Source organism: Equus quagga, chromosome 6 (assembly GCF_021613505.1).
Source record: "Equus quagga isolate Etosha38 chromosome 6, UCLA_HA_Equagga_1.0, whole genome shotgun sequence".
Lineage (NCBI taxonomy): Eukaryota > Metazoa > Chordata > Mammalia > Perissodactyla > Equidae > Equus > Equus quagga.
The window spans coordinates 130,842,869-130,868,408 of NC_060272.1; the positions used below are offsets into that span (position 1 = coordinate 130,842,869).

At 49.2% G+C, this 25,540-nt stretch overlaps 2 protein-coding genes and 1 non-coding gene across 5 annotated transcripts in view; 1 reads left to right on the forward strand and 2 right to left on the reverse strand.

The window, feature by feature from the left end:
* Positions 1-9,370, forward strand: part of UBE2R2 (ubiquitin conjugating enzyme E2 R2) — a 110,857-nt gene extending 101,487 nt beyond the window's left edge. For both annotated transcript variants that reach the window (XM_046664391.1, XM_046664392.1), the window contains exons 4-5: positions 4,576-4,710; positions 8,369-9,370. In XM_046664391.1, the coding sequence (XP_046520347.1) occupies positions 4,576-4,710; positions 8,369-8,588 (355 nt within the window). In that variant the 3' untranslated portion in view covers positions 8,589-9,370. The remainder of the gene's footprint in view (positions 1-4,575; positions 4,711-8,368) is intronic.
* Positions 9,371-13,069: 3,699 nt separating this feature from the next.
* The window catches only part of UBAP2 (ubiquitin associated protein 2), a 118,583-nt gene continuing 106,112 nt past the window's right edge, over positions 13,070-25,540 (reverse strand). For both annotated transcript variants that reach the window (XM_046664225.1, XM_046664226.1), the window contains 12 exons: positions 24,250-24,433; positions 23,247-23,316; positions 19,102-19,297; positions 18,331-18,422; positions 18,053-18,100; positions 15,548-15,626; positions 15,133-15,338; positions 14,775-14,874; positions 14,588-14,695; positions 14,368-14,435; positions 14,093-14,284; positions 13,070-14,008 (listed from right to left, as the gene is read on the reverse strand). In XM_046664225.1, coding sequence (XP_046520181.1) covers positions 13,913-14,008; positions 14,093-14,284; positions 14,368-14,435; positions 14,588-14,695; positions 14,775-14,874; positions 15,133-15,338; positions 15,548-15,626; positions 18,053-18,100; positions 18,331-18,422; positions 19,102-19,297; positions 23,247-23,316; positions 24,250-24,433 — 1,439 coding nt within the window. In that variant the 3' untranslated portion in view covers positions 13,070-13,912. The remainder of the gene's footprint in view (positions 14,009-14,092; positions 14,285-14,367; positions 14,436-14,587; positions 14,696-14,774; positions 14,875-15,132; positions 15,339-15,547; positions 15,627-18,052; positions 18,101-18,330; positions 18,423-19,101; positions 19,298-23,246; positions 23,317-24,249; positions 24,434-25,540) is intronic.
* Positions 25,082-25,163, reverse strand: LOC124241442 (small nucleolar RNA SNORD121A). The gene has a single exon (XR_006889219.1). It is a non-coding gene; the product is annotated as a small nucleolar RNA SNORD121A (small nucleolar RNA).

Genomic DNA, 25,540 nt, shown 5'->3' on the forward strand with positions numbered 1-25,540 from the left:
CATATTTTGTGTATTTTTAAAATTTCCTTTTTAAACTAAAATGTTCTGATTTGGTGTGTTTGTATATTTTAATCTGGGATCCTCATTCCTACCATGTGTTCTCAGAGATAAGTCAGTCAGCAGCAGCTCCAGGTCTGCACAGGAAGAACTGTTATATTTGTTAGTTACTTTAGCAGCATAAGGAAAAACTATTTATAATATCTGACCCATTAAGCTACCACATTTTCCCAGTCATAACAGACTTCTTTGCTACGACGTCCTCTTTAAATTCCTCTGCCATCTTGAAAACATGTAATGAAAACTGAGTTTTAACTGGGTCATCTTCTGGTGTTATTAGTCCATCTTTTGAAATAGTGTAATTGAGAGATTAAAAGGACCCAGGGCAACTAGAAGGGTCAGGCGCTGGGCTTCACTTCTCCATACTTAAATTTTCATCCCATTACGCTGGGCCTGTAAAACTTAAGAATCTTCAATCAATCTCTCTGTATTTCTCTTTCTATATTTTAAGAATCAAGTAAGTTTAGGTTTTTAGGAGTGAACCCTTTCTGCCTCACATGCTTTATCGAGGGTATGTGTATACATTTGAGGAAAAATGCCAATCTTTAATCCTGCAAAATTCCAAACTTTTCCTCCTTGGTTTCCAGGCAGACCGATCAGCCAGGTTGTCTTTGTTGTGCTAGGGCCAGTTTTCTGCCCTTCCTGCTAATGTTGTACTTGTGGTCACATAGTAGCTAAAAGAGAAAGGGCAGACCCATCTCACTGACTCTTGTCTGTATGTTGAAAAGGGACAAATACAATAATACCCATTGGGTCATAGATATCTAATTCTGATTTCCCATCTCCCTTAAATACTTATTTAGTTTTGTTGTTTTTTAAACATGTCTGAGCTCTGTAGAACTTCACAACTTGCTAGTTTGCTGTTTGCTAGTCAGTGTGTATGTATGACAAGTTGGTCTTCATTTTCTTTCGGTGTTTTTCTTGTTTACAAACTTTTTATTCAAGAGAGCATAACCAGATCATCTCTGACAGAGGTTCTGAAGCAGACAAAAGGATCTGAAATAGGAACCTGAAGACTCTGTAAAGTGGAGTGCTTTTGCTTATCCTTTTGTCTGTATTGCCTTTCTCCTTTTAGTATTGTTCTATTTTGGCTCAGATCCTCTGTCCTGAAAACTCCTCCCATAGTCCTTTGCCCTGACTTAAAGTGGGGGCAGAGAGAGCACAGTTATTTCTAGGAATGTCTAACTTCAGGAATGGTAGTGGTCATGGGAATTGTGCGATAAACTGAAAACACTTCAGAACTCTTTGCCTCTCATTTTTATCCCCGATTCTTACTGGATTAGGTCTGTTCTTTATTGTAACACATGTTAAACACACTACTGGATTTGGACAACCAGACCTGTTCCTCCAAACATCCAGTAGAGAAGGGCAGTGGAATTATTTGTGGGAAATGAGAGTCTGGGGATGGCCCCTCAGAGTCTATTTGGCTAATCCAGGAAATTTATGTCCAAGTGCCACAAGTGTCTAAATGGACAAATGCAATTCGTTACTGCCAAAACCAAAGTTTCATGTGGAACCATGAATTTACATGGGCAGAGTGAGAATAAGGATGTGTGTATGATGTTGTTTTCCTGATACTTTCCCCTTTGTCCCTGATCTGCAGGAAACCGATCTCTTTAATGAGCTTTTGTGGCCTCTCATTGAATTATATTACTTTGGTAGTTTCTTCATTTGGTCTTTCTTTCACCTATTGTTAACCCTCTCCACCTTCTGTTTTTTTCCATCTGAAAAAAATACAGTAGGTGAATAAAGATTTTTAAAAACTTGCTGAACTAACAACAACAAAAGATGGCAACACACAAAAGAAGAAGTAACCATTGGAATAGCTCCAGAATTCAGTTCTGTGTTGTACATTCTACTAGTGTTGTCTTAGCGGTTTACTTTTTCCATTCTATGAAAATAGGATTAATACTTATCTTACAGAGTTGTTTACTATGCTACAGGTGTAATGCTTGTGTTAAATTATTTTGGTACGAGTGCTGGACAATTTAAACTACATATGACATTGCTTCTAGATCTTTTCCAGTCATGGTACATAGAAAAAAATGATAGTATTTGTAGATCACAAGGTAGTAAATGGAAGATGCTCCTTTGGCCAGAAGTTATTGTTCTAGAGACTCAAGTTGTCCCAGGTCCCACCCACCCAGCCTCCTAAGGGAATCAATATATAATTTACTTGTAACCCATGTACAACATACTGGTTGGGAAATTTTGAATAGCATATTGCATATGAATTACATCAGGAATCTTTGTTAGAGGGAAAAAACCCCTCAGTTCTGCTTTGCTCTACATTGGTCTTGTTATTAGGTAGGTTCTTACCACTTGGTGACAGAGATGGCCACCTGCTCTAGCCTTTTCTTATTCTCACTGTTGTGAGTCCAATCAACAATAAAAATTAATTGTCTTTCTGCTATTAGTTTAGAACCGTTGTAGTTCCCACCATGGTTGTGATTGGCACAGCTTGGGCCAGTCCCAAACCCATCATCATGACAAGATGGCTGGAATCCTTTGGCCGGCACTTGGTGGTATGCCTCCTGCTGTGGGTAGGAAGGTTGTATGAAGGTGTGGCATGATGGTAGGGGAAGGAGATTAACCCCACCTGAACCAGTGGACTGGATTCCCCATACAAAAAAAGATTTTGCTCTCCAGAGGAAGGGAGGAAGTGCAGACATACTGGGTTAACTATTATCACAATCCGCCATGGTACCTGACTCTTCTGAAAGCATCATGGATTTCAGTTTAGGAGGAGTACATGGTATTAGAAGTGAGTTCTTGTTTTGATGGAAATGGATGATTCACTCTTTTTTAAAATTGTATTTACAAACAGCATTTTAGTAATACACACAAGATGTAAGAACACCAACTTGGTGAAACTACTCATGGGAAAAATTTCCTAATTAATATGATTCATCTAGCCTGTGTTGTCCAGTGTAGTAACCACTAACTACATATGGCTATTGAAACTTAATTAAAACTAAATACTATTAAAAATTCAGTTCCTCAGTTGCACAAGCTACCCTTCAAAGTACTCAACGGCCACACGTGGCTAGTGACTACCATATTGGATAATAGATTATATATTTCTAACATCACAGAAAGTTGTAAGTATACAGTGCTGATCAAGACCCTTAAAGCTATTTTTTCTCTTTATACCATACCTTGTCTGATCCTGCTTATCTTTCTAACAGATTTTGAATATGTTTTCTTCTGAAGCAACCCTTAGGGAATTTTCTACCCACATTTTTCTTTTGCTTCTAGGATGTTATGTCAGTTTCCCTTTACTGGCAGTGATAAGTTTCTTTGAATCTTTTTAATGTAATTACTGAAGAAATCCAGAAGGATCTGGGGGGGGGGGGGGGGAGGGAAGGGGTTTTTTTTAACCCTAAAAGAAGGGGGGGGGGGTGATAAATGGATTTTAACTAGATCAGAAAGTTTTCTTTGAAAGTGACTTGTATAATCACATAACAGAAACTCTTTACCCTTTTTAGGAAAAGGTTTCATCAAATCAAACATCTAATTGCCTGGTTCCCTCCCTTTATTTTTTGCTTGGGGCCAGGAGCAAAAGGCTCTTTTGCAACAACACAATCTATAACCTCGCACCAATGAGAAAAGGTAGAGAAATTTAATTTTTCCTCTCATTTTCTCCTTACGTACATGCATATAGCTCTTAGAGAAAAAAAGCCTGGGAATAACTTGGAACGTTTTTGGAACCTGTTGTGCTTTTCTTGATTATTTTATCTAACAAACTTTTTTCCGTGATTAAGGTGTCTAGTTTTAATCTGTGGATGAAAATTGCTTGTTTATGTCTCCCACATGACTTATAAGCCCTGGGAAATCAGGGTTGGCATCTAAGTTGCTCACTGTTGTACATCCAGCATCTTACTTGGTGCTTCCGGCACGTAGTAGGTGCTCAGTAAATATTTTTGAATAAAGTTTTTTGTTATTCAGAGACTAGTTCTTCCATGTTGAGGCTATTGCTTTTCCTCCGTTCCTCTGCTTAACTCTGTCTTCCTTCCCTTGGAAGTATGGAAAAGAAACATTTTTATGTAATACTGTTTTTCAGATCTTAGTTCTAAGCAGCTACTGTAAGAATTGGATTTATGAGTAGCATCATTTTTACCGTTTCCTGTAAAAAGATTGTCTTGAAGCTAAATACTTTTTGCTTTTGCTTTTTCTTGTTGCACTTAATTTGTAGTTTTACAAATGTTATTTGAAAAGCTTCCAGGCCTCCACTTTTTGCAGATTGGAACATGTAGCCGGTTGAGACAGTGTGTTCTACAGAGTTCATTCTATGCCTTCAACATGACCTTTATGCTGGGCTCAGATTTCTTCTGCTTTGTCTCCCAGTTAGGAGCTTGTTCCTGGCCTAGCCTGCTGAGTACTGAAAACAAAACTTTATGATACTCTATTATTTTTCCCCTAAGGTCTCAAATATTATAGTGTTAAACTTGAAAGCAGAATACTTTCCAATTCTGTGAATATGAGTATTCATGGCTGACCCTTTTTTCCTGTTTCTAGGACTATCCTGCTAAGTGTAATCTCATTGCTTAATGAGCCCAACACCTTCTCCCCAGCCAATGTGGATGCTTCAGTTATGTTCAGGAAATGGAGGGACAGTAAAGGAAAAGACAAAGAATATGCTGAAATCATTAGGTAAGGTTCTTTGTTTTGTCTTCTGTTTAATTACTTTGAGTCTTCCTGTAGAACCAAAGGTTTAAACTGAACTTAAGCGTCCGCTCGTTTCTCTCAATTAGATTTATTGTTTGGGAGGAGACTTCTCCGGAGCCTAATGAGTTTGGCTTTTGAGACAGCATACCCTAGAAGATAATGCTGCAGCAGATCTGACTGCCTGGGAACCAGAGCTTCCAGGTTCTGAGCTAGTCAAGTGTGCAGGCTCTTCATCCTGATCATTTTAGGGGCACTGTGTTAAACTTTCAACATGTCCACTAAGTGTAGCAAACACCCAAGGTTTCCAGACACTCCAGGTATTTTTGTTTCAAGAATTTTTTTTTCTGCTTTATCCCCCAAGTCCCCCCCGTACATAATTGTGTATTTTTAGTTGTGGGTCCTTCTGTTTGTGGCATGTGGGACACCGCCTCAGCATGGCCTGACGAGCAGTGCCGTGTCTGTGCCCAGGATCCGAACCAGCAAAACCTTGGGCCGCTGAAGTGGAGCGAGCGAACTTAACCAGTTGGCCACCGGGCCAGCCCCTCAAGATTTTTTTTTAACCCCATAGTTTATTGGCCTTTTTGACCATAGCAGCAAGCATCTTCCGGGCATCATCATTATCAGCAATGCTAGTCTTAGAGTGTAACAGAGCCCTAGAAACCACCTCTTATCAAGAGATTTGGAATCTACTCCTAGCTCTGCCACCCCTCTTGTAACTTTTTGAGTCTTTAGTTTTTTCCATCTATGTAAAAGGAAAAAAGTAGAAGGTATTCGGCTCAACCATCTCAATCACATCCTGAGTAGGATACAAGATTTTCATAGCAGCACCCAAGAATTGGTACTTCAATTGCAATAAATTCAATTCCCTTTAATACTATTACATTTTTATACCCTTAAAATGAGCCCCAAGGACAGTTCCAGCACATTCTGTGCATAGGAGTTTCATAAGCACTAGAATCTATACATTTTCTAGTCCCTCTCTGTACATCTAGTCAGCATGATACCATGTGATATAAAAAACCAGAAACAATGTGGAGAAATGCATCTATCTGACAGCTGAATAATATACATCAGCAGTTCTAACAGTTGTCTGCGCACTGGAATCATCTTTAGACCCCTCCTTCATCCGTAGTCATTTAATGAAATTACAAGGATGGAATCTAGGGGTCTATATTTTGTTTTACCAGCACCTAGGTGACTGGTGTGTACCAAAGAGTGAAGATAATTAGTATAAACAGTAAGGACCTGTAGAAATTTAGAGGCGTGGGAGTGGACTGAGGATTGAAAGATGGGAATGCTTCATAAAACAGTCATGCTTGGAGCCTGATGCTTAAGGAAAGGTAGGATTTAGTAAGTGAGGAATGTATGCATATTCCCAAGGTACTTGTATTCTTTATCTCGTTCTTCCAACATTTATTATATGCCAGCTTTATGTCAGATCTCTGGCTAGGTCATTAAGGCACGGTCTTTCTCCTTAGGGAGCTCACACTTAGCAAGCATTTGAAAACAAACAAATAACAATGTAATATGATAAGTGCAACTACAGAATATTAACAAGAGAGTGGGAGGAATATATAATGCCATGGAGTTCCTAGGAGAGAGAATGCCTCATAACCAACACTTTTTCAGGTAAAGAGGGGAAGGAAAAAGCATCCTCAGGGAGAAACATGTTTGCTAAAACACAGGTATATAACAGTATGGCATGAAGGGAATTGTAAGTAGCCTGAGTGTAAATTCTGATTTGGGAAATTAAGAGAGGTCTTAAAAGTCACTGAAGTCACGATAAGGCATTTGGCCCTTAATCTTAGAGGTGGTGGGTTGTCACTAAAGATTATAAGAAGGGAAGGGATAATCATATTTGAGTTCTTTTTTTTTTTTTTAAAGATTTTATTTTTTCCTTTTTCTCCCCAAAGCCCCCCAGTACATAGTTGTATATTTTTCGTTGTGAGTCCTTCTAGTTCTGGCATGTGGGATGCTGCCTCAGCGTGGTTTGATGAGCAGTGCCATGTCTGCGCCCAGGATTCGAACCAACGAAACACTGGGCCGCCTGCAGCGGAGCGCGCAATCTTAACCACTTGGCCACGGGGCCAGCCCCCATATTTGAGTTCTGAAAGAACACAATTGATTAGGGGACCATCATAGAGGCTGAAAAGAGACTAAACTGAGTCTGTGACAATGGAAATGAGAACACAGATTTGAAAATATCTAGGATTTTGGAGTAAGATTTATGACTTTAGGAACTGATACTCTTTTAGTGAGAAGAGGTGGAAAATGACAATTGCAGACTTGCTGGGTTAGGATTGCTATGGAACATCAGGATGGAGACATCCAGAAGACTTAGATGGGAGGGTAGAGCTCAGAAGAAAGGTGTAAACTGGAGCCAGATGATGTGAGTGAGAGCCGTCAGCATAAAGGGAGTGGTGGTGAAGAGTCCAGCCTGGAAGCCTTACAGCATTAGGACGTGAGGCAAGGCAGCAAGAGCCACTGAGGGAGGTCGTGTAAGAGGAAGCAGAGGAAGATAGGGAGAGTGGTGGTTTGATGTTTTAAGCTCAAGTTTTTCCAGTCCCTTGATGGCTCAAATTTTCATGTTTGTTGAAGGACACTTTCCCCTTCCATCCATTCATCCAATCAGCATTGGTTTGTACAGCTGTGTGCCAGCCTGTGTTCTAGGCACTGGAGAAATAGAAGTGACTAGGAAAGGTGAGGTCCCTGCTCTAATGAAGTTCACCTTCTTGCAGAGGGAGGGGGCACAACAGAAAAATGAACAAATGAGGAAGATCATAGAAAGAAGAAAATGCTGTAGTGGTAAAAGAAGGGTAATGTGAAGGAGTGACGAAATGGCTGCTTTAAATTGGGGGCTGGACAGGCCTTCTCGAAGGTAACATACCAGATCGGAGTGACAAGCAGCAGCCAACCATGTGTGTGCAGATTAGAAGAGCAACTGATTCACACAGAAAAATTAACTACGTGTGTTCAATGTACTAAAAAAAGACCCAGGTGGCCTGAACATTTTGGAGTTTGAGACAGTAGTGGGTGGTGAGAACGAAGTGTTGGCAGGTCGATGATGCAGGAGTTCAGATTTTACCGTAAGTGCAGACGGGAGGGTTACCGAATTAAGGAGAGTGGGGAGGCTGCATTATGAGTTTGGTGTGACATGACTAGGTTAAAAAAATCTGAGGGGATGGCCCTGTGGCCGAGTGGTTAAGTTCACGCGCTCCGCTGCAGGCGGCCCAGTGTTTCGTTGGTTCGAATTCTGGGCGCGGACATGGCACTGCTCATCAGACCACGCTGAGGCAGCGTCCCACATGCCACAACTCGAAGGACCCACAACGAAGAATATACAACTATGTACCGGGGGGCTTTGGGGAGAAAAGGGGAAAAAATAAAATCTTTAAAAAAAAAAAAAAATCCGAGGTGATTTCTGGCTAGCCAGCATCCTACAAAAGGTCATTATTAAGTGTCCTTCAGAATGGGACCTGGGGGCTGGGAGCCTTTGGGTGGTAGAGGGTGTCTGTCAGATGCATTCAGGCAGGTGCTCGAGTTCAGAAACCTGATCCGAGTCTGAGGAATCGTGATGATTTAGAAAGGCTAATTACAAATCCATCTTCAAGACAGAGACTTACACACACTATCCTCCCTTCAGGAAACAGGTTTCAGCCACTAAAGCTGAAGCAGAAAAGGATGGAGTAAAGGTCCCCACGACCCTGGCGGAATACTGCATCAAAACTAAAGTGCCTTCCAATGACAACAGCTCAGATTTGCTTTATGACGACTTGTACGACGATGACATCGATGATGAAGATGAGGAGGAGGAAGATGCCGACTGTTATGATGATGATGATTCTGGGAATGAGGAGTCGTGACGTGCTCCTCCGATGCCCCTGTACTGCCCTGCCGACTCAGGCCAAAGGGAGGGGAGCGAGTGGGGACCTAGCAGGGGCCCCTCAGCAAAACCTCTCACAGGGGTAGGGAAACACGCGAGGCTCCTGCTGACTCCCCTTATGGATCTGTTTGCTCCTTTTTATGGACCTCTTAATGGAGAGAAAATAACCCTCCAGAGAATGTCTGAATTCTTGCATTCTTTACCCTTCCATCACTGTATTGATTCTTTTTTTTTTTTCTTTAAACCCAAACTCCTGCCTCACTTCGTCTCTACAAAGTGTTCACAGCAAAACACATTTGGTCTGTTTTAGATTCCTGAAGAATTAAATAGTCTTTCATCAAGACAGTTAATGTGTTTAAAGCGGAGAGCCCATTGGAAGTTCACAAGTGCTGCATATGCTGGTTAGCAAAAGAAAATGGAAAAAAAAAAAAAAAACATAAAAACCCCACAAAACAAACTTTTTTTAAAAAAAGCAAATTTGCCAAGGTTTAGCTGCTCCTTTACCTTAGCGTGTGTGCATTTGTTCAGCCCCATGGTGGTGAATTTTGTTTCTTTCCCTTCTTAAGGCTGGGGCCCAGCGGGCATCAGGGACTTTGTGCTGAGCCTGATGACATGTGTTCCTAAGGGCACAGAGCCCCTCACCCTCCAGGAAAGCGTCCTAACATGGAGGCCTCAGCTGCTCTGAGGAGAGAGATCAGATTTTGTTTTTTGAAATCGATTGGGATCTAAAGCCTGAAATAAATATTCATACTTTACATAGAACTGAGCACTTGATTGCTATTTATTTTAAAGGCAGAGTTATATCCCCCCAGGGAGCGGGGAGAGAGTGGGGATTAGTGTGTGTGTGGAGTCTTAGTGATGGGAGCCAAGAATTAAAAGTCATTATGCCAATTTTGGTTCACGCTGCTGGGTAAAAAGTCCAAACTATTGGTGACCACTGCTGGGCGAGAAAACATCTGTTTTCTGTATTTAACGTGGCCTCTCCCTCAAGAATACACTCTCACCATGAGGACTTTTTTATGTAGCCAGTTTTAATTACTCAGTATTAATACTAGGTGCATGTGTTAAGATTTTGGTTTTCATGGAGCTGCTTATACCGACAGTGATAACTGTGGATACATGTGAGACATGAGTGACCAGTTCCCGCTTTCCTCACCGGATGCCACCTGGACTTTCCTCTCCTGTCACTGTCCTCTTTGGCGTGCACACAGAAGTTGTGCATGGCGCTTGCCCTGGCTGCATCGACTCTTCGGGCGGGCCGAGGGGGCGGCTGCAGGCAGTGTCTGTGCAACACTAGAGCTTCCTGCCGGGCACTGGCTGCCGCTCTGATGGCCCATCTCAATCGTGTGTTACTTGGATCAGTGCTGAGATCCATCAGCCTTCACCCACCAGGGACTGCGAACTTGGAGGTGATGTCTGTTTCTTATGGAGCGGGCCAGTGCATAAGGCGGGCAGTGTTCCTTCAGTGGGGAGAATCGTTACAATGTAAACTGACAAACTTCACAAGGAAAGTACAGCAGAGACGACTACAGTCCTACTTCAGACTCCTGCACACTAGCGTCAACTCCTTTTCGGCAGATCGCAGCTCAGAAAGAACCAAGGGTTGGTGAGGGATGGCAGGATGGATCCTAGGACAGCGTAGGTCACGCTTACTTCCTTAGCTCCTCCTTCCTTTCTGATCTCAGGGTTTTCATTCGCTCTTCAAACTCTCCCAACATTTGCTCATTCCCAGCAGCGCTCTCTGGCCTCTAAAGTTAGGTCTAGTACCAAGTGGGAACATTTCACATGCTAAGGTTCACAGAGGACAGTGTCGAGCCTGGCCCCAGAAACTGTCCAGTCCCCTTGGGGCCAGGGCTACTTGTACCCCTGAATCTAGTGATTCCAGTTGGACTCAGAACGGAGCAGCTCTTTGTGACAAAACACTCTGACCGCAAACTCTGACAGAAGGATGTTGGAACTAGCTTTTGACTCCCCATGCTTAAATAATCCTTCCAGATAACCTGCAGATATTCTGGAGCCCAAAGTCTGTCATAATGCTTTGATTACTCCCTGTCTCATTCACTCACTCACACACACACACACACACACACACACACACGTTTACAGCCAGTAGCTTGGTCTTGCTTTCTTTCCCTTTACTGCGAAAGCATTTCTCTCCCAGGGCAGGCCAGGCACCTTGGCTTTGTGGGAGGTGCTATGCTGCTCGGCCCTGTTGGCCTCTGTTGCACATTGACTCAGGGAGCCAGAGAGCCAGGTGGAGGTCGTACCTCTCAGCCCTTTGGGGTGGACTACTGAGGGCTGGGTTTGCCTCTGATGAGAGTACAATCAGTTCCAGAAAAGACTGGGGTGTGTGGATAAGCTAGCAGGTAGACATGCTGATAGCTCAGACTGAACCTGTAAAACCCAGATGCTGGTTCCAGAGCTGCCCTGAGAACACACCCTCGTGCAACAGAAAACAAGCATGTCCCTCTGTTGTTTGGAGTGGAGATCTCGGGCTCAGGCCAGAACCTTGTGAGTACAGTTGTGCTGATTAGTTGGTCTCACATTAACCTAAAATCCTGCATTTTAGATTCCTTTTGATTTCAGTGGAGGCGTCTCCGGATGCTCTTCAGGTCTGTGTATTTTGAGGCTGGGTGGAGAAAGTCAAGTATCATGATTCTCTTGTTGCTTCTCAAAGTCTTCCCCCCTTTTTCTATTTCGTATCATTCCAGAGTTCTTTTCTATTAGCCAAGCTTTTTTGTAGTTCCTTCTTTCCTCTTCCCTGGTAATTATTTGCTTCTTTATTTGCTGGTTTCCTTATGTTTGGGACATACATAGTAAGAGATTGAAGCGTAAAATGTGTAGTTCTCCACTGAAAATTAACTCCACTCCTCCCATCCTGATAAAAAAGGTTTACATTTACAAAGATTCAGATGCAATTTTCAACTATTCTGAAACCAGCAGGACACACCTGACTTTAATAGTTTTCTTAGCTGAAATTGTAGATGTTTTTCTTCAGTTTAACTTATGAGAAAAGATTATCGGATGCATTTTGTGTTGAATTTCCCTTTTAGTGGTTTATTTTGTCTTTTTCTGCCCATCTGTCTACTAATAAAATGTGAAATAAAATATACCTGTATTGCTACTTCCCCACTGGATGACCCTCTTCTTTTTTTCTTGTGTTAAAGAAAAGGTGGTTTTAGTATTTCTACTGTTCTCTTGCAGATTATGCCCAGGACTCAGCTGAAAAATTAAAACAAAAGCCAAATCTTGCTGACTTGCCTTCTGTGATATTCTGCTCAACTCACCTCCTTGCAGAATAAACATCCCCAATCTTACTAGCTTTTAAGAAAAAGACACAGCCATTTGTTGACCTTAATTCTGAAATAGGGCACAATCTGCCAATACAAGTAGCTTGGTGAGGGGCTGGAGGGGGCTCCACTGCCCTCCTTAGGCAAGGATTTTGTCACTTGCTGCATTTAATAGCAGGGATCAGGCAGGAGATCACACAGTTTAATAAAAGTCCCTATTTAGTTTAGTTACAGTTGTGGACACTTTTTCCTAACCAGGATCAAGCTGTGGGTTAACAACAGCACATGTCCCATTCTGATGAAATGACCACTGATTTTAGAGGCCAAAAGCAGAAAAGATGAAGACTGTGGCCCCTGGGGTGTGGCACATGGGCTTGACCTATACTTGAAGCAACACTCACTTTGTTTGCTTCTGCAGCCTGGTCTGAAGGGGTTATTTAGGACTGAAGTGAGAGGCTAAGATGCCTCGGGCTACGCCTCCAGGCCCTGAGCCTCCTCGGGGTAGAGCAGAGTTGTGCCACAGACAGGTTGGGAGATGGCCCTGGCTCCTCCCTGCCTGGCGGCCTGGGAGCAGGAGGAAGGAGCTGGACTAGAGTCCTGGCCCGGGTGAATGGTTGGTGGGGACTTTCCAGAGCAGACATTTAGCCCAGGACCCACCTACCCACTTAATGCGACTTGACGCAGTCAGCTGTTCCACCACAGCCCTTGACTGTCCATCAAGATGGTGTTTGGTTGGTAAGAGCAAAGGATAGAGAGGTTTAGCTGTTCAAACATATTTTACTTGGCTCCATATCTTAAAATCAGTTGACGTCTGGAAAAGAAATTACCCTGCCCCGGTATTCCTGTTGACAGGGCCCTGTGAGAGCCTGCCTCATCCATGAAGTCTGTTTGGAGATGAAAGGAAAGCAGAGTTAACTTAAACACCGCCTGTACCTGCCTGCCCCGAGGGTCACTGTCTTAGCCTGTCATTTACCTTCTCACTCCCTAGAGGCTGACTGCTGGGGCCCCACAAAGCAGCATACCACCAGACCACCGTAAGCCCTCGCCCCCTGTTGTCAAAAGACTGTCCACATGAGCTCTCCACTCCAGTCCTGTGAAGTCCAGCCCGCCTGGAACACACTGAAGCCGGCTGGGCCCTGAGCCATCCCTTAGTCACACCACACCGAAACCGTGCATGCTCTCAGAACTTTATTAGGTGGAGTGTGGGCAAAAGAGAAACCCCTGAAACAGTCGCCCACTTGTTCAGGACAACTCTGCTTGGAGACGTGCTCTCGAGGTGAAAGCTTTGATTTTTTTTTAAAGGGGAGCTGACTGGCTGAGCATCTGAGTGCAAATTCAGATTATTTTAAAAACGGTCAGCCAGAGGAAGGCAAGTCTCTGAGGAAAAGACCAGACCAGAAGCAGAAACCCCTGCTTTATATGAGGACAAACAGGTGCCACTTCATGTCAGGCAGGGGGGATGGACATCTCTGCTATTCCCAGATCAAGATTTGGCAGGAGGGGGACATGACAAATGACAAAAGAACCAGTTTCTCAAAAAAGAGGGGCATAAAGTAATTACACAGGGAAGAAAACTCAAATAATGGTTTACAAGGGAGCGAGATAAGTCGTGATTCTTCATTGGTACCTGACCCCAACTGCCAAACTGCCTTAAACCGGCCCCTCCAGACACCACCCCTAGCGGGCGCTGGCCACGAGCTATAGAGAAGGCCTGAAGGCAGAGGGGAGCAGGGGCTTATTTTGCTACAGTGAGAAGAGGCTTGAGCAGGGGAGCAGACCTGGCTGAGAGTAGCAGCCGCACCCCCTCCCCCAGGACTTGGGTCACATTTACAAATACATACATAAATACATTACATACAATAGTGAGTCTGGGAGGCGGGCTCCCCACAGAGGCTCGGCTGACACAGTTACACGTCTCAGGAATTCTAGGAAAGGGCGCTGGGCTCCCAGAAACGGGCTCCGCTTGTTCTCTCCTGCCCGGGTAAGCCCTGCCCCAGCCCACCCCTCTTCAGGTTCAGTTTGTCCAGTATGGAGAGTTGCCGTAGGCAGGTTTGGAGGCTTGAGACTTGGGCTGCAGGGAGCTGGGCTGGCTGCGCTGACCCGAGCCACTCTGAGGAGGAGGAGAGAAGGCTGTCAAGGCTGCAGCAGAAGCCCCGGCCCAGGGCAGGGCGGCCGCCTCCGTCACTGGGCTCACCTGGGCATCCTGCGGAAGGTGGTGGTGTAACAGCTGTGAGTGAGGCTGCTGGTGGGCGGGCAGGATGTGCAAGAACGGTGGAGGCGCATAACCAGGGGCCGCGCCAGGGGCCAGGGGCCCTGTGGAGCCCAAGGCTGAGGGCAGGCTGAATGGTGGAGGGGTCCCTGCATGAAATCCCTGCTTGTCAAAAGTCTGTGGGGCAAAGAGACAACGGTGAGGGCCAGTGTGGGCTGCGCCTCCCACCACCCTACCCAGCCGCTGTGGTCCTCCCTCACCTGGGTCTTGTTGTAGACAGAACCAGGCATGTCAGGCAGGCCCGTGGTGCTTGAAGACACGGCCACTCCTAGGAGGGAAAGCAGTTGTTCCCACAGCAGCTGGTCCCAGCTCCAGCCTCCCCTGCCTCCAGGGCGCGGTGGGGGAGCCATGCCTGGGAAGGAGCCAGGCTAGGAGAAAACTACTCGGGGCCTCCGTCCGGAGAGGAGGGATAGACGCTACCTTTGCCAGGCCCAGAACCTGCAGACTTGTTTTGGGCCTGCGATGATCCACCATAGCCACCCTTGGTGTAGTCTCCCGCAGCTGTCCCCTGGGTCAAGTCATCATAACCTAGCAGGCAGGAACAAGAGGCATGTGAGTGAGGCGAGCCTGTCCTCCTGCGGCTCTCCACGCTGGGAGCGCCCCTCACCTGTGCTGTACCCGTGCTGGCCGTAAGCACCAGCCTGCTGGAAAGGGGCGGCGGGGGTGCTGAGGCTCACACCATGCTGCTTGGCAGAGGCCGGAGGGACCTGGCGAGGCAAGAAGAGGCCTTAGTGGAGGAACGGGGGTGGGGGGCCAGGTACCCCTGGCTTAGCCTCGGGCAGCAGGTGGCACAATCACAAGGGCCCTGTGCTCCTTCGTGCAACATATGCTGGATCTACAAACAGATGGGAAGGACCCCCGCCCCCGTCTAAGCATTCCTGAAGGCCACGGGGGACTGCCTGGGATCGCCTCCCTCCCTGCTTTTGCTCCCCGGAGCTGGAACAGCACGCCCCACAGATACTCACAAACATGGTGGGCCCATACTGGAAGGCACTGGGCACGCCTGGGTAGTAGGGGAGGCCAGTGTAGCTGTAGCCAGGTGGCAGCGCGGGATTCAGGAAGGGCTGCTGGGCTGTGTGGTGGGCCTGGGACTGGCTCTGCTGGGGCTGAGCCAGTGTGGTGGGGGGCGCAGGGGATGCAGAGTCACCTCGGCCAAACTTTGTGACATCACCTAGGAGAAGAGAGCACTGATTTCAGTCACTGCTCCTTATCCAACCAGGAAAAAAGCCAGACTGACTCCTGCAATCAGGAACAGTTTGGCTCCCAACACAACAAAGAAAAGATAGCAGGCCTCTCTCAGCCCTTCTGCTTGTGTTTCCAGACTCGTGGGATCAGCTACAGGCCCGTGCCGCCCACTCCTCACCCCCTGAACAGACTAACCTGAATATGGGTTATTAGCTAGGCTCCCATCTCGGCTGGCAAGGGCTGTGGGCGTAGCAAAGGGAATTCCATAGTAATCCTAGGAGAGACCAGGGAGGCTCAATCAGCAGAATGGCCTCGCCCTGCTCCCAGGACAGCCGACCCAGCAGGCAGCACAGGCGCTCCCGGGACAGACTGGACTGCTGGGACATCACACGCACACCTCCAGCAGGCAGCTCTCACAGAGAACCTAAAGCAAACGATGCCCACTGGAGTTGTGCAGTGTGGCAGCCACGGGGCATGCAGACACACTGCCCCATCCCTCAGCCTTCTGTAGGCAGAGCTACTGGAGGCCCAATCTCACACATCCATTTCACACCGCAGATGGATGCTGCCAATGCCACAGGCCAAACCAACTCGACTGGCTCTTCCTGTGTAAGAGATTCTAAAGAGCAGCTAGGAAAGTTGACTGGATGGTAGCACCTGAAAAGGAGCCAGCAGGAGAGGAGGTGCCTAAAAGGGTTAACAGGGATCAGGGCAGCAATGCCAGGTATAGGAAGAGGCGCAAGCAGGCCCCCAGGTAAGGTCCTGAACTGGCCTCTCCCCACCCGCTCTGTGCTGGCAACACGGACATGGCACAAGAGCTGCGGGAAGTGTGGCCGCCAAGAGGGCAGAACACAGTGGAGGTCTGACACACACTGCACCCTGGCGTCCGAGCCAAGAGAAAGCCGTCCTGCTTTCTTCATGGGCAACAGTGCCTGGCCACAAGCAGAAGCAGCCACCCTACACCCTCCTCCGGCCCGTATCTCCAAGTAACCTCCAGGAAACCCAGAGGATCCTCAGCCCAGAACCCCAGGAGGCAGCAGGACTAGGAAAGCACTAAGCTGCTAAGACACACCTCGGGACAGGCCTAGAGAAGCCCAGGAGGAGGAGCTCTTTCACAGAAGAGAAGAAAATCCAAAGGCAGGAACTAGGCACAAAAGTGCCAAAGGCTAATACACCACCAGAGGGGAAAATGAGAACAAGGGATCTCAGGAGGCAGGCTCCCAGGGAATTTCTTCCAAGGCACAAAATGATAAAAGAAACAAGAGGCAGGATGACTCTCAGGGCTGGGATCCCACTGAGCCACTGCTGGGGGCCTCTGGCCAGGACCTGTGCAGACTCACTCAGGACCACGTCTTATGTTATATCCTCGTCTTATGTTATATATGTTATGTTATTTCTCTGATGCCTGGGGCTCCTGAACCAGATGGTTGCAAGATTCCCTCATGAGCGTTAAGGGGATTCGGGCCACTTCCAGTTCCCCTTCAAAGCCCTAAGGCTCAGACATCCCCAGAGACCCTAAGTTCTGTTAACCACTCTAGGAATCTGCCATCATGTCTTCAACATCCTTTCTGAGCCCTCTGGGGACATGGGTAGCGGCTGGCGAGTCCAGCAGGCCATTGGGGAGCAGTAGGATGGGCTCCTGGTTTGCACAGAGGGGAAGGGTCGTCCAGCTACCAGCAGCTCTGCCTCTGGAAATACGTCAGCAGACGGAGAAGAGTTCTCCTGAGAGACAAGAGCTTCAGCCACTGGGCCTGGGAGTGTGAGTGATACCTGCAGCTCCCTGAGCTCTCTGTGGCCAGGCAGAGGAGGGGGCAACACTCACGAGGAGTCGTCTAAGGAAGGACACCCCACTGGGGAGGAAATCCCTTCTTGGGGAATAGGAAAGACCACATCCAGTGAAGGGGTGCCAATGTCCCAGAAGGTTTTTACTCTCCAATAATATGACAGATGCCGTGGGCTGCTGAAAATTATTAGGAGTCTGGGCAATGTCAGACTAAGAAGGCAATGGTGATGCAGGAGCCCGCAGGCAGCTGGGGCAGGGAGCACGCCTCCTGCCGCACCCCTCCACTACTGCAGGCCTGGCCACAGGGCCACCCCAGGGAAGGCCCAGGGCCTCCTCCTGGTCACAAGGGTCAGAATAGAGAGGCAGCCCTGGCCTAAGAGTGAGGCTGCAGCAACCAGGGAGATCCTGGGGCCAGCATGCTTGCAAACAGAGATGGCAGGCCAGACCCAGATGGGCCCTTAACCACGGTCAGCTCCAGCTGCTCAGCTGGGGGCAGAAGAGCAATGCTGCCATCACAAGCATCACTAATGTCCACTTTAGATGCCAAAGACACCGAATGGCACTTCAAAGGAGAAGACTATAAAAACTCTAGAGGCAGTAACCCACCCCACGTCTTGTGTCATATGGGTTTTCTTTTAAGAAATGGGGAAGGGGAGTGGGGGAAGAGAAGGACCCAGATTTAGTAGGGGCACTGCCTACCAGGGCCCCAGGGCCTAGTGGTCTTCAAGTTCCCCAGGGATGAACATGTGACACTCACATGCCCAGGCTATAGTCACCCAGGCACCACCACTGAAAGGAAGCATCTTTCTCAGCTGTGGTGCTGAGGAAGGACCTGAGGGCCAGGCAGGGTAGCATTCAAGGCCAAGGGAGGAAGGACATGTGACAGAGCCTGAATCCCCCTGCCACATCCCACTTACCATTGGCAGCCGGGACTGCAGCATCTGGAGCTCATCGTAGCCATAGATCTGTGTGAGAACCAGAAAGGGTGTCAGGGACCACACACCACAGATCATCCCCCAGAAGTCCACGTGGGGCCCAAAAGCTGGCTCAGCTGCTGTGGGAAGATGCCCTCCCTTGATGGAGTCTAGATGGGGAGAAATACAGGGATCCAAGCGGCAGCAACCCAAGGCCCCCTTTCTGGGTGCCAGCCCGAGGCCAGGGCAGCCAGTGGTCAGGGGCTCCCTGGTACACTCACCGGGTAGGCGGGAAGCAGTCCTCCGGGGCCCACGAGGTACTGGTTGTGCAGCAGGGGTGGCACCCCCTGGGGCAGGTTGGGGGGTGCTTTGCCTGTAAAGGCAAAAATCAAACAGAGTGAGACTCCTCAGCTCCTGTGGGGCCGGGGGCTGAGCTCCCTGTCACTGTGCTACCCCAGAAGCCTCACGACCAAGAGGGGAGGGAGCAGCTGAGACACACAGGCCCTGCCAGGAAGTGGGGGAGGCAGAGAGCACGTGTCACCACGTCCAGGCTGTTTCCACATCAGAGGGTTCTGGCCCCAACACCACGCCCACCCACTCCTGAAGGTCACACTACACTGAATCTGCTTCCTAGAACAGAAGGCAGGCCGGCAGTGGGCCAGGCTGTGTTGAAGGGGCTTTGAGCAGTTTCACCAAACCACAGTTTGCTTGGCCACAGACTGCCAGGACTGGCTGATGGGCAAGCAGCCACACAAAGTGGCCAGGAGGAGCCCATAATAGCTGCTCCCTGGCCCCTCCATGTCACCCTGTCATCTCGGCTCCAGGGATGAGTGAGGACAGAAAAGACAGGAGCTGGAAGCACAAAGGCTGCCAGAAATCCTGCCCAGGGGGAGTCTGCCCAAAGACCAATCTCACCCATCCCCATGTCAGCCGAGCTCCCCTAGCTGATCTCCAATGCTCGTGGCCATGGCAGCACCTCTGGGCATTGTCCCTGGGAAGCGTGAACCATCAAGCGGTAGGGGGTGGGCAGGAAAGGTTTCTGAAGCACACACCTGAGGTCACCAAGGGTGTGGCCCGGGTACTGCTGCTGGGGGCACTCATGGTGGTCCCACCCAGGCAGAGGCTGTTCACTGTGTTCACGCTGCTCGGCAGGCTGAGCCCTGAGGACGCGGCACTCGAGGCGGAGGTGGCTGCTGTTGAGAAGGTGGCTGAGGACTGGAGAGAAGGGGTGCTCTCCATGCTCGCATGCTGGCAAAACAAAAAAGCCAGGACACATGGACCTGGGGGCAAAGCACGGGGGTGCGAGAACCAGCCTGGCACTGGGGCCTGCAGTCTCAAGACTCCGACATGGGGGCTCTGTGGCCCTCACACTGCAGCCAGACAAGGCCATCGGGACACAACTCATAACCTGAGTATCAGGACTATTAAAATGGAGTTTTATGACCAAAACCCTCCTAAAACTCCTTAAAGTTGCTCGTGCTTTGGGATCTGAAACGAGGCACAGAAACCCCAGGTAAATCTTAAATCAGAAATGAACACAGACCATCCAAATAAGAGGTGAGAAGTCCCCTCACAGAAAAGCAGGCCGTCTCAGGAGAGTTGACATGGGGCCACAGACTGCCCCGGTCAGAGCCCTCTTGGGCTTCTTAGCTACTGTGATCTGATGAAAGTCACAAGTGGCCAATTGAGGCCTTTGCTCCAGAACCTGGTGACACTTTGCAGGCCACGAGGGCCTGCGTAGGAGGGTATGGCGCACCCCTACGCTTGTTGGACAGGATTGCCCTAGGAAGGGTGAAATCCCACAGAAAGCCCTGAACAGCCAGAGTTCCTGCCAGAATCCTACCCAGCTATTCAACTCCAGCCAGTGACACGGGACCAGGAAGGCCTTCGAGGGCTGACGGGTTGGGGGAGGAGACACACCTGCTGGGGCAAAGCAAGGCCTGAAGTGGGAGGAAATGGCCCTGTAAGACAGACCAGCCTCCAACCAGAACGTGTCCAGAACAAGGAAGCCTGGAAACTCCTGGAGGAGAAGTCGAAGAATAGGGAGCCCCAGGAGAGGGGCGCCTCCTGTCACACAGACGGCTCTGTGCAGGTCCCGGCCCCACAAGCTGCCCTATCAACCAGAATCAGTTCAGCAAGGGGAAGACAAGAAAAATCATGGTCTCCTGGGGTGTCCCAGGACTCCTGTCCTTCAGCCTAGAGAGAAAGACCCAGGGTAAGGAGAGTTCCGGGAGAGGGCGAAGGCCGTGCTGGCCAGCCCCGGCACCCCCTCCACAGCCCTCTGCACGGAGGCAGGCTTACCACCCAGGACCACCCGCCACAGAATCGGGAACAGCTCCGACCACTGCGCCAAGGCGTCACTGGTCACTGGACTTTTCAACCTTTTAACCACTGGACAAAAAGTGAACCTTCTGCAGTCTGGGGAGCGGGGGCATCCACCGAAGAGCAGTTTGCTAGAGAACCAGCTCCTGACGTGGTGAAGGGAACTCGAGTCACCCAGCAAGCCTCTCCTGCCTCCAGGTGACCCTGACAGGGCTCCTGCCTCTGCCCTCACCTCCCAAATCTGTTAGGGTGATCAGGGGCTGGCCTAACAACACACCACGCCCCCTGAAACCATGTGCTCCATCCATCCAGTGTGGCTGGCAGTCAGCTCCTTGAGAAGGGCCCAGGAGAACAGCTGCCCCCAGCCTTCCACGAGGACGCGCGGGAGAGCAGCCTGAGATCCCTGCACCGCCTGGACGTGGGAAACACTATGACAGACTATGAAAGACGAGACTGAAGTAGCTGACTACATAAAAATCAACAATGACATGACAGACCCAGGAGAAACACCTGCACCTCCCAGCACCAAGGGCCACTGACTAGTCTCCCCAGTACAGAGTGCCTGGAAATCAACACCAAGGACCCGGCAGGACAAGGCATAAACAACAGAAGCAGCTCACTGAAACCAAAATCTAATGGCTTTGTGATACGTAGAAAAGATGTTCAACCTCATTCAATTAAAGACTATCCTGCCAGGTCCTTTTCCTATTCACACACTGGAAAAACACAAATATTCGCTAACACAATTTCAGGAGGCAGTGGGGAAACAGGGCAGCCCAGTCACTGCCAGCGGTCAGGGGACAGGTCAAAATCACTGTGCAGAGCAATCTGGCAACTCGTATAAAGTAACAAATACCTAGTGATTCCACTTCCAGGATTTACTCTCCAGACAGCCACACGCACGAAATGACATACCTAGAAGGTTATCGAAGGCAACGTTTTAGTATCCAGACTTGAAAATGGCCCTCAAGTTCCACCAGTGGAGGACTGATTAAATAATGTATGCAGTAGAGCTAGGGAAAAAGAACAAGGAACTCTATGTTTCAACATAAGTGGAGATGTTGAAGGACGTTATGTATGGAATACTCCCCTTTATCTTAAGGAAAAAACAAAAGAACAAAGGCCAAAGGAAGAGGGAAAGTGACTGTGAGAGTGCATTTTCTATTTTATGGGTTATAACGCATTCTAGGGGATGAAGAAAATGGGAGGGAGAGGGGCAGAAGGAAGCAGGCGGAGACAGGCCTCCACAGTACTTCTCTCTTACCCTCTCGTTACTGAGCCACGACTGTCTGAGCAACGGGGCAATTCTGTCACAGTGATGAATGTGGGATCCCCAGACAAGGCAATTCTGGCTGTGGCCGTTCGGGTGTCTGATCTGAAGTCTGTTGCTAAGACACGGAGCGCAGCTAAGCCCTGCAAGCAACAGCACTGGGACCCAGCACACCAGTGCCTGGGGACAGGAGGCCAGCTGCCCAGTGCTCACGACAGGCACAGCTTACGGCTCCCACCAGCAGACAGGAGGCACACGCAGGTGGGCAGGCACTTCCTCCAAGGGCAGAGGCATCCACACTGTGCTTGGCTATGAAGACGGTGGCCATGTATTTATGACAAAGAATTATGCGTAAGATTTCACGTGGAAAACTACAGTTTGAAAGCTACAGGGTTAGCCAGATCCTGAGGGAGGGAGAGAACTGACCCTGCTCCATCAGCTCATTCTGCGGAAAATGGCCTGAGCTCTTCTTCAGAGGAAACACCTTTCCCGAATTACCTGACTGCCCTGTTCATCTGTACTCTAACCCCCGCCTGCCTCAGGGCCCATCTCCCCCAGCCCTGCCAGAAGCCTCCTGTCTCCCGGGAGAGGGACACTGGGTTCTCGCCAGCACCCTCTTCCCACCAATCTTTATGCTCAAGTCTCTCCTGGCTTTTCGTTAAGTCCTCTCCCCACACCCTGCCTCCTCGCCATCTCACGACCGCTCAGTCCTCTGTCCACCCCAATCCAGACTGGCCCCACCACGGAAACGATGCTCCCCACCTCACAGCTCGGGGAGCCACACTCCAGTAACCGCCATCCAGGGTTCCCCTTCGGCTCCTAGCCGCACCGCACTGTGCGTCTATCCTTCGTGTCCACACGCCAGACTTCCTTCCTCAATATCAAGCTTCCCCAAGTCTCTGCCTCTGAGCTGGGGAAGACAGCCAGAGACGGCGCAAGAAAGATGCACAGAACACCTAAGACCACAACAAGGAAAGTCCCCACGGCCACCAACAGGCCGGAATGCAGCTACACTGACTGGGCCAAGAGACAGGCTGTCAGTCTCAGAGAGGGACATGTGCGTGTCATGTGGCAAAGGACGGGTATTCCTCATGTGAGCTGTCCCTTTTCCAGAACTTCAGGCATTCTCTCCACAACGGCCTTCACAAAGTAACAGGGCTACCCAGGAACAGCGCTCTCGATTAAACTTGACTTTGAGCGGAACCCCAGCTGCAGTTAGCAAGGAGCCGGCAGCCTACTTTCCTCTAAAGAGCCTGCAAATACCTCAATCAACAAGCCCAGAAAACAAAACCAACCCTGCCAGGTAGAAAGGTCTCCTATAACAAACAGGGAGCTCAGCAAATTCTTGGGAACAAATTCACCAACCGACAGCCCTGCCCATCACACATCTGGTCTGGAGAAGGAATTCCTCCATGGAGGCATGAACTTAGGAAGCAAGACGTCCTCCATGGTGCCTAGGAAATCAACAGCTCAAACCACGTACCTAGGTGGAGACAGCCACGCAATTCAAGATGATCTCAGATAGTCAAATCCACAAACTAAAGCCCCTGCGTGTGACTACTGGCTGGGCAGGCTGCTGGAGGAGGGAGCCCAGAGGACACTTACTGTGTGTGACGTGCTGGAGGAGAGTGCTGCGTGCGCAGAGGACAGGCTGCTCTGATGGCTGGAGAGTGAACTAGAAGACAAAACAGAGCACCACGTGTCCACCCCACCTGCCATTCCACAGGCATGGGGCCCACGTGTCTCGGTGGGCTAGATATAAGCCTGCCCCATCCCCTCCAGGGAAGCCCCTGCTTCACACCCATCGTTCCTTATCAACTTGGAGCCCAGTTCAGGTGTTCTCCTGGTTAGAAATGATCTAAAGGGTCACTTGCCATGAGTATCTGGGACATCCTGGCCTGGAAACCTCCAGAGCCAGCTTCAGTCAACTATAACCATCTGCTCTTTAGACTGTAAAAGTAAGAACAGCATTGCACTAAGAACACTGCCAGCCTTGGAGACCCCGTTAAGTCTGTGTGCGAGGGAAGAAAGTTCCTACATTCAACCCACATGCCAGAGTCAGAGCCTGAATTCCTATCAAATCCAGAATTCAGATCAAACGCTTTTGCTCCTGGCTAAAGGAAGAAAGAGGTGACCTCAACTCAGAAGACACAGACAGAGGACCAAACAGCACCCATGCTCCCAGCCCCTGTTCTGGTAACTGGATCTCTGAAGCCATGACAAGTGCAAGTCAGAGACCTGCTCAGAAACCCAACACCATTCTCACTCCATGGCCCAGTGACATGGGGCCAGAGCTGAAGGAGAGCAAGGCGAGGCTTGGGGCCCCTCCTGAGGGTCAAAGGATAGGAGCAGTGACCCCTTGGCTCCACCCCATTCCCAGGGGCCCCAGTGCCGTGTGACAGCAGAAGCATTACAAGCAGGCAAGGTTTTCATGTCTGGTGTTTCTGAGACTCCACTCAGCCCAAGCCTGTGCTAGAGCATTAATACAAAGGCCAGGATGCCGTGCTGGGGCAACGAGTGGGTTTTCTTCCTGGGGAGAGCTCCCTATTAGGGAACCAGGACTTTGCTGCAGTGTGCCTCTCATTCTGGACCCATATTTTCCCCATACCTGCTAAGCTGAGAGAGGGGGCTGCTGGACAAGTCACCAGGCTGGGACAAGGAGGGCAAAGTGGCAGTGTGCTGGGAGGCGGAGGGCAGAAGCGTAGTGCAGGAGGTGGTGCTGGGCAGGGAGCCCACAGATGGGAGGGCGGAGGGAGAATCTGTTGTCTTTGGAGCTGGAACGGATGAAGTAGCTGTAAGAAACAGATCTGTTTAGCTCCGGAACCAACCAGGAGTATCTGAAATATGCTCAATGTCTTGTGACATGTTGGGCTCGGCTGAAACATATACAAATTTACATTCCCCAGGGAAAATGCCCAAGCATGTCACGACTAGCAAAAGGACACGCAACCGTCAGATACACAGGACTCAGGAACAGAGCAGGCAATGACGTCTTTATAATCATAAACTGTCCTGTGATGCAGATGAACTTCTCTCAACCAGAGGAACCTGACCCTGAGCCGCATCCAGCAAAGGTGAGAGGCCCAGAGACCAACACGTGGGACTGTAAAGCGAGGCAGATGTTCCTCAAGAGGCACAACAAGGGACAGGGAAACACTGGTGGGCCAACACCCCCACGGGTTAGGTCTCTGCTTCTATCAACTCAGGCTGACCTTGTGGAAGCTCACAGCCAACTGAGGGCAGGCGGGGGCTGAGAGCCCAGGTGCACTGTGGATCGTACACATGCCCCAATTCTGCACGGATGCACACCTGCTGGCCAAGACCTGCCTTCAAATGCACAGGCAGCATTCCTTTGTGTGTGCCGAACGGAACAAACCGCAGAGCACATGAATGCGCTTAGTAGGCTTTTCCAAAGAACGTGAATGCAATCAATCCTGGCGGCAGAAAAGACTCAGTTTTAGTGATATCCACACATACAACTCAGATATGTGCTTGGAAGTAAAGCATCATCGTCTTTTCCAGTCAGGGAGGAGGAGCAACCTACACTTCCTGCAGGAGTCCCTGGGAGCCCAGTGGAAAACACACTTGTCTCTAAAAGGAAGGGCAACTCAAAAACAAACACAGGCGGCTACAGGGTCACCACATAGCCTGGTGGGTTCTCAGAGCAGTCGTTACACTCCTGACAGTCTATTCCAAATATGGCACCTGTTCTTACAGCAACCAGATGAAGACATCACAGACGCCCCTGACCCAAAACTCAGACCCCAGCTACCTCCCTGGGTCTTGGATCACATTGATAACAGGTGCACAGAAAGCCTGTCAAGGAACGTGTGTGTGTGTGTGTGTGTGTGTGAGAGAGAGAGAGAGAGAGAGAGAGAGAGAGAGAGAGAGAGAGAGAG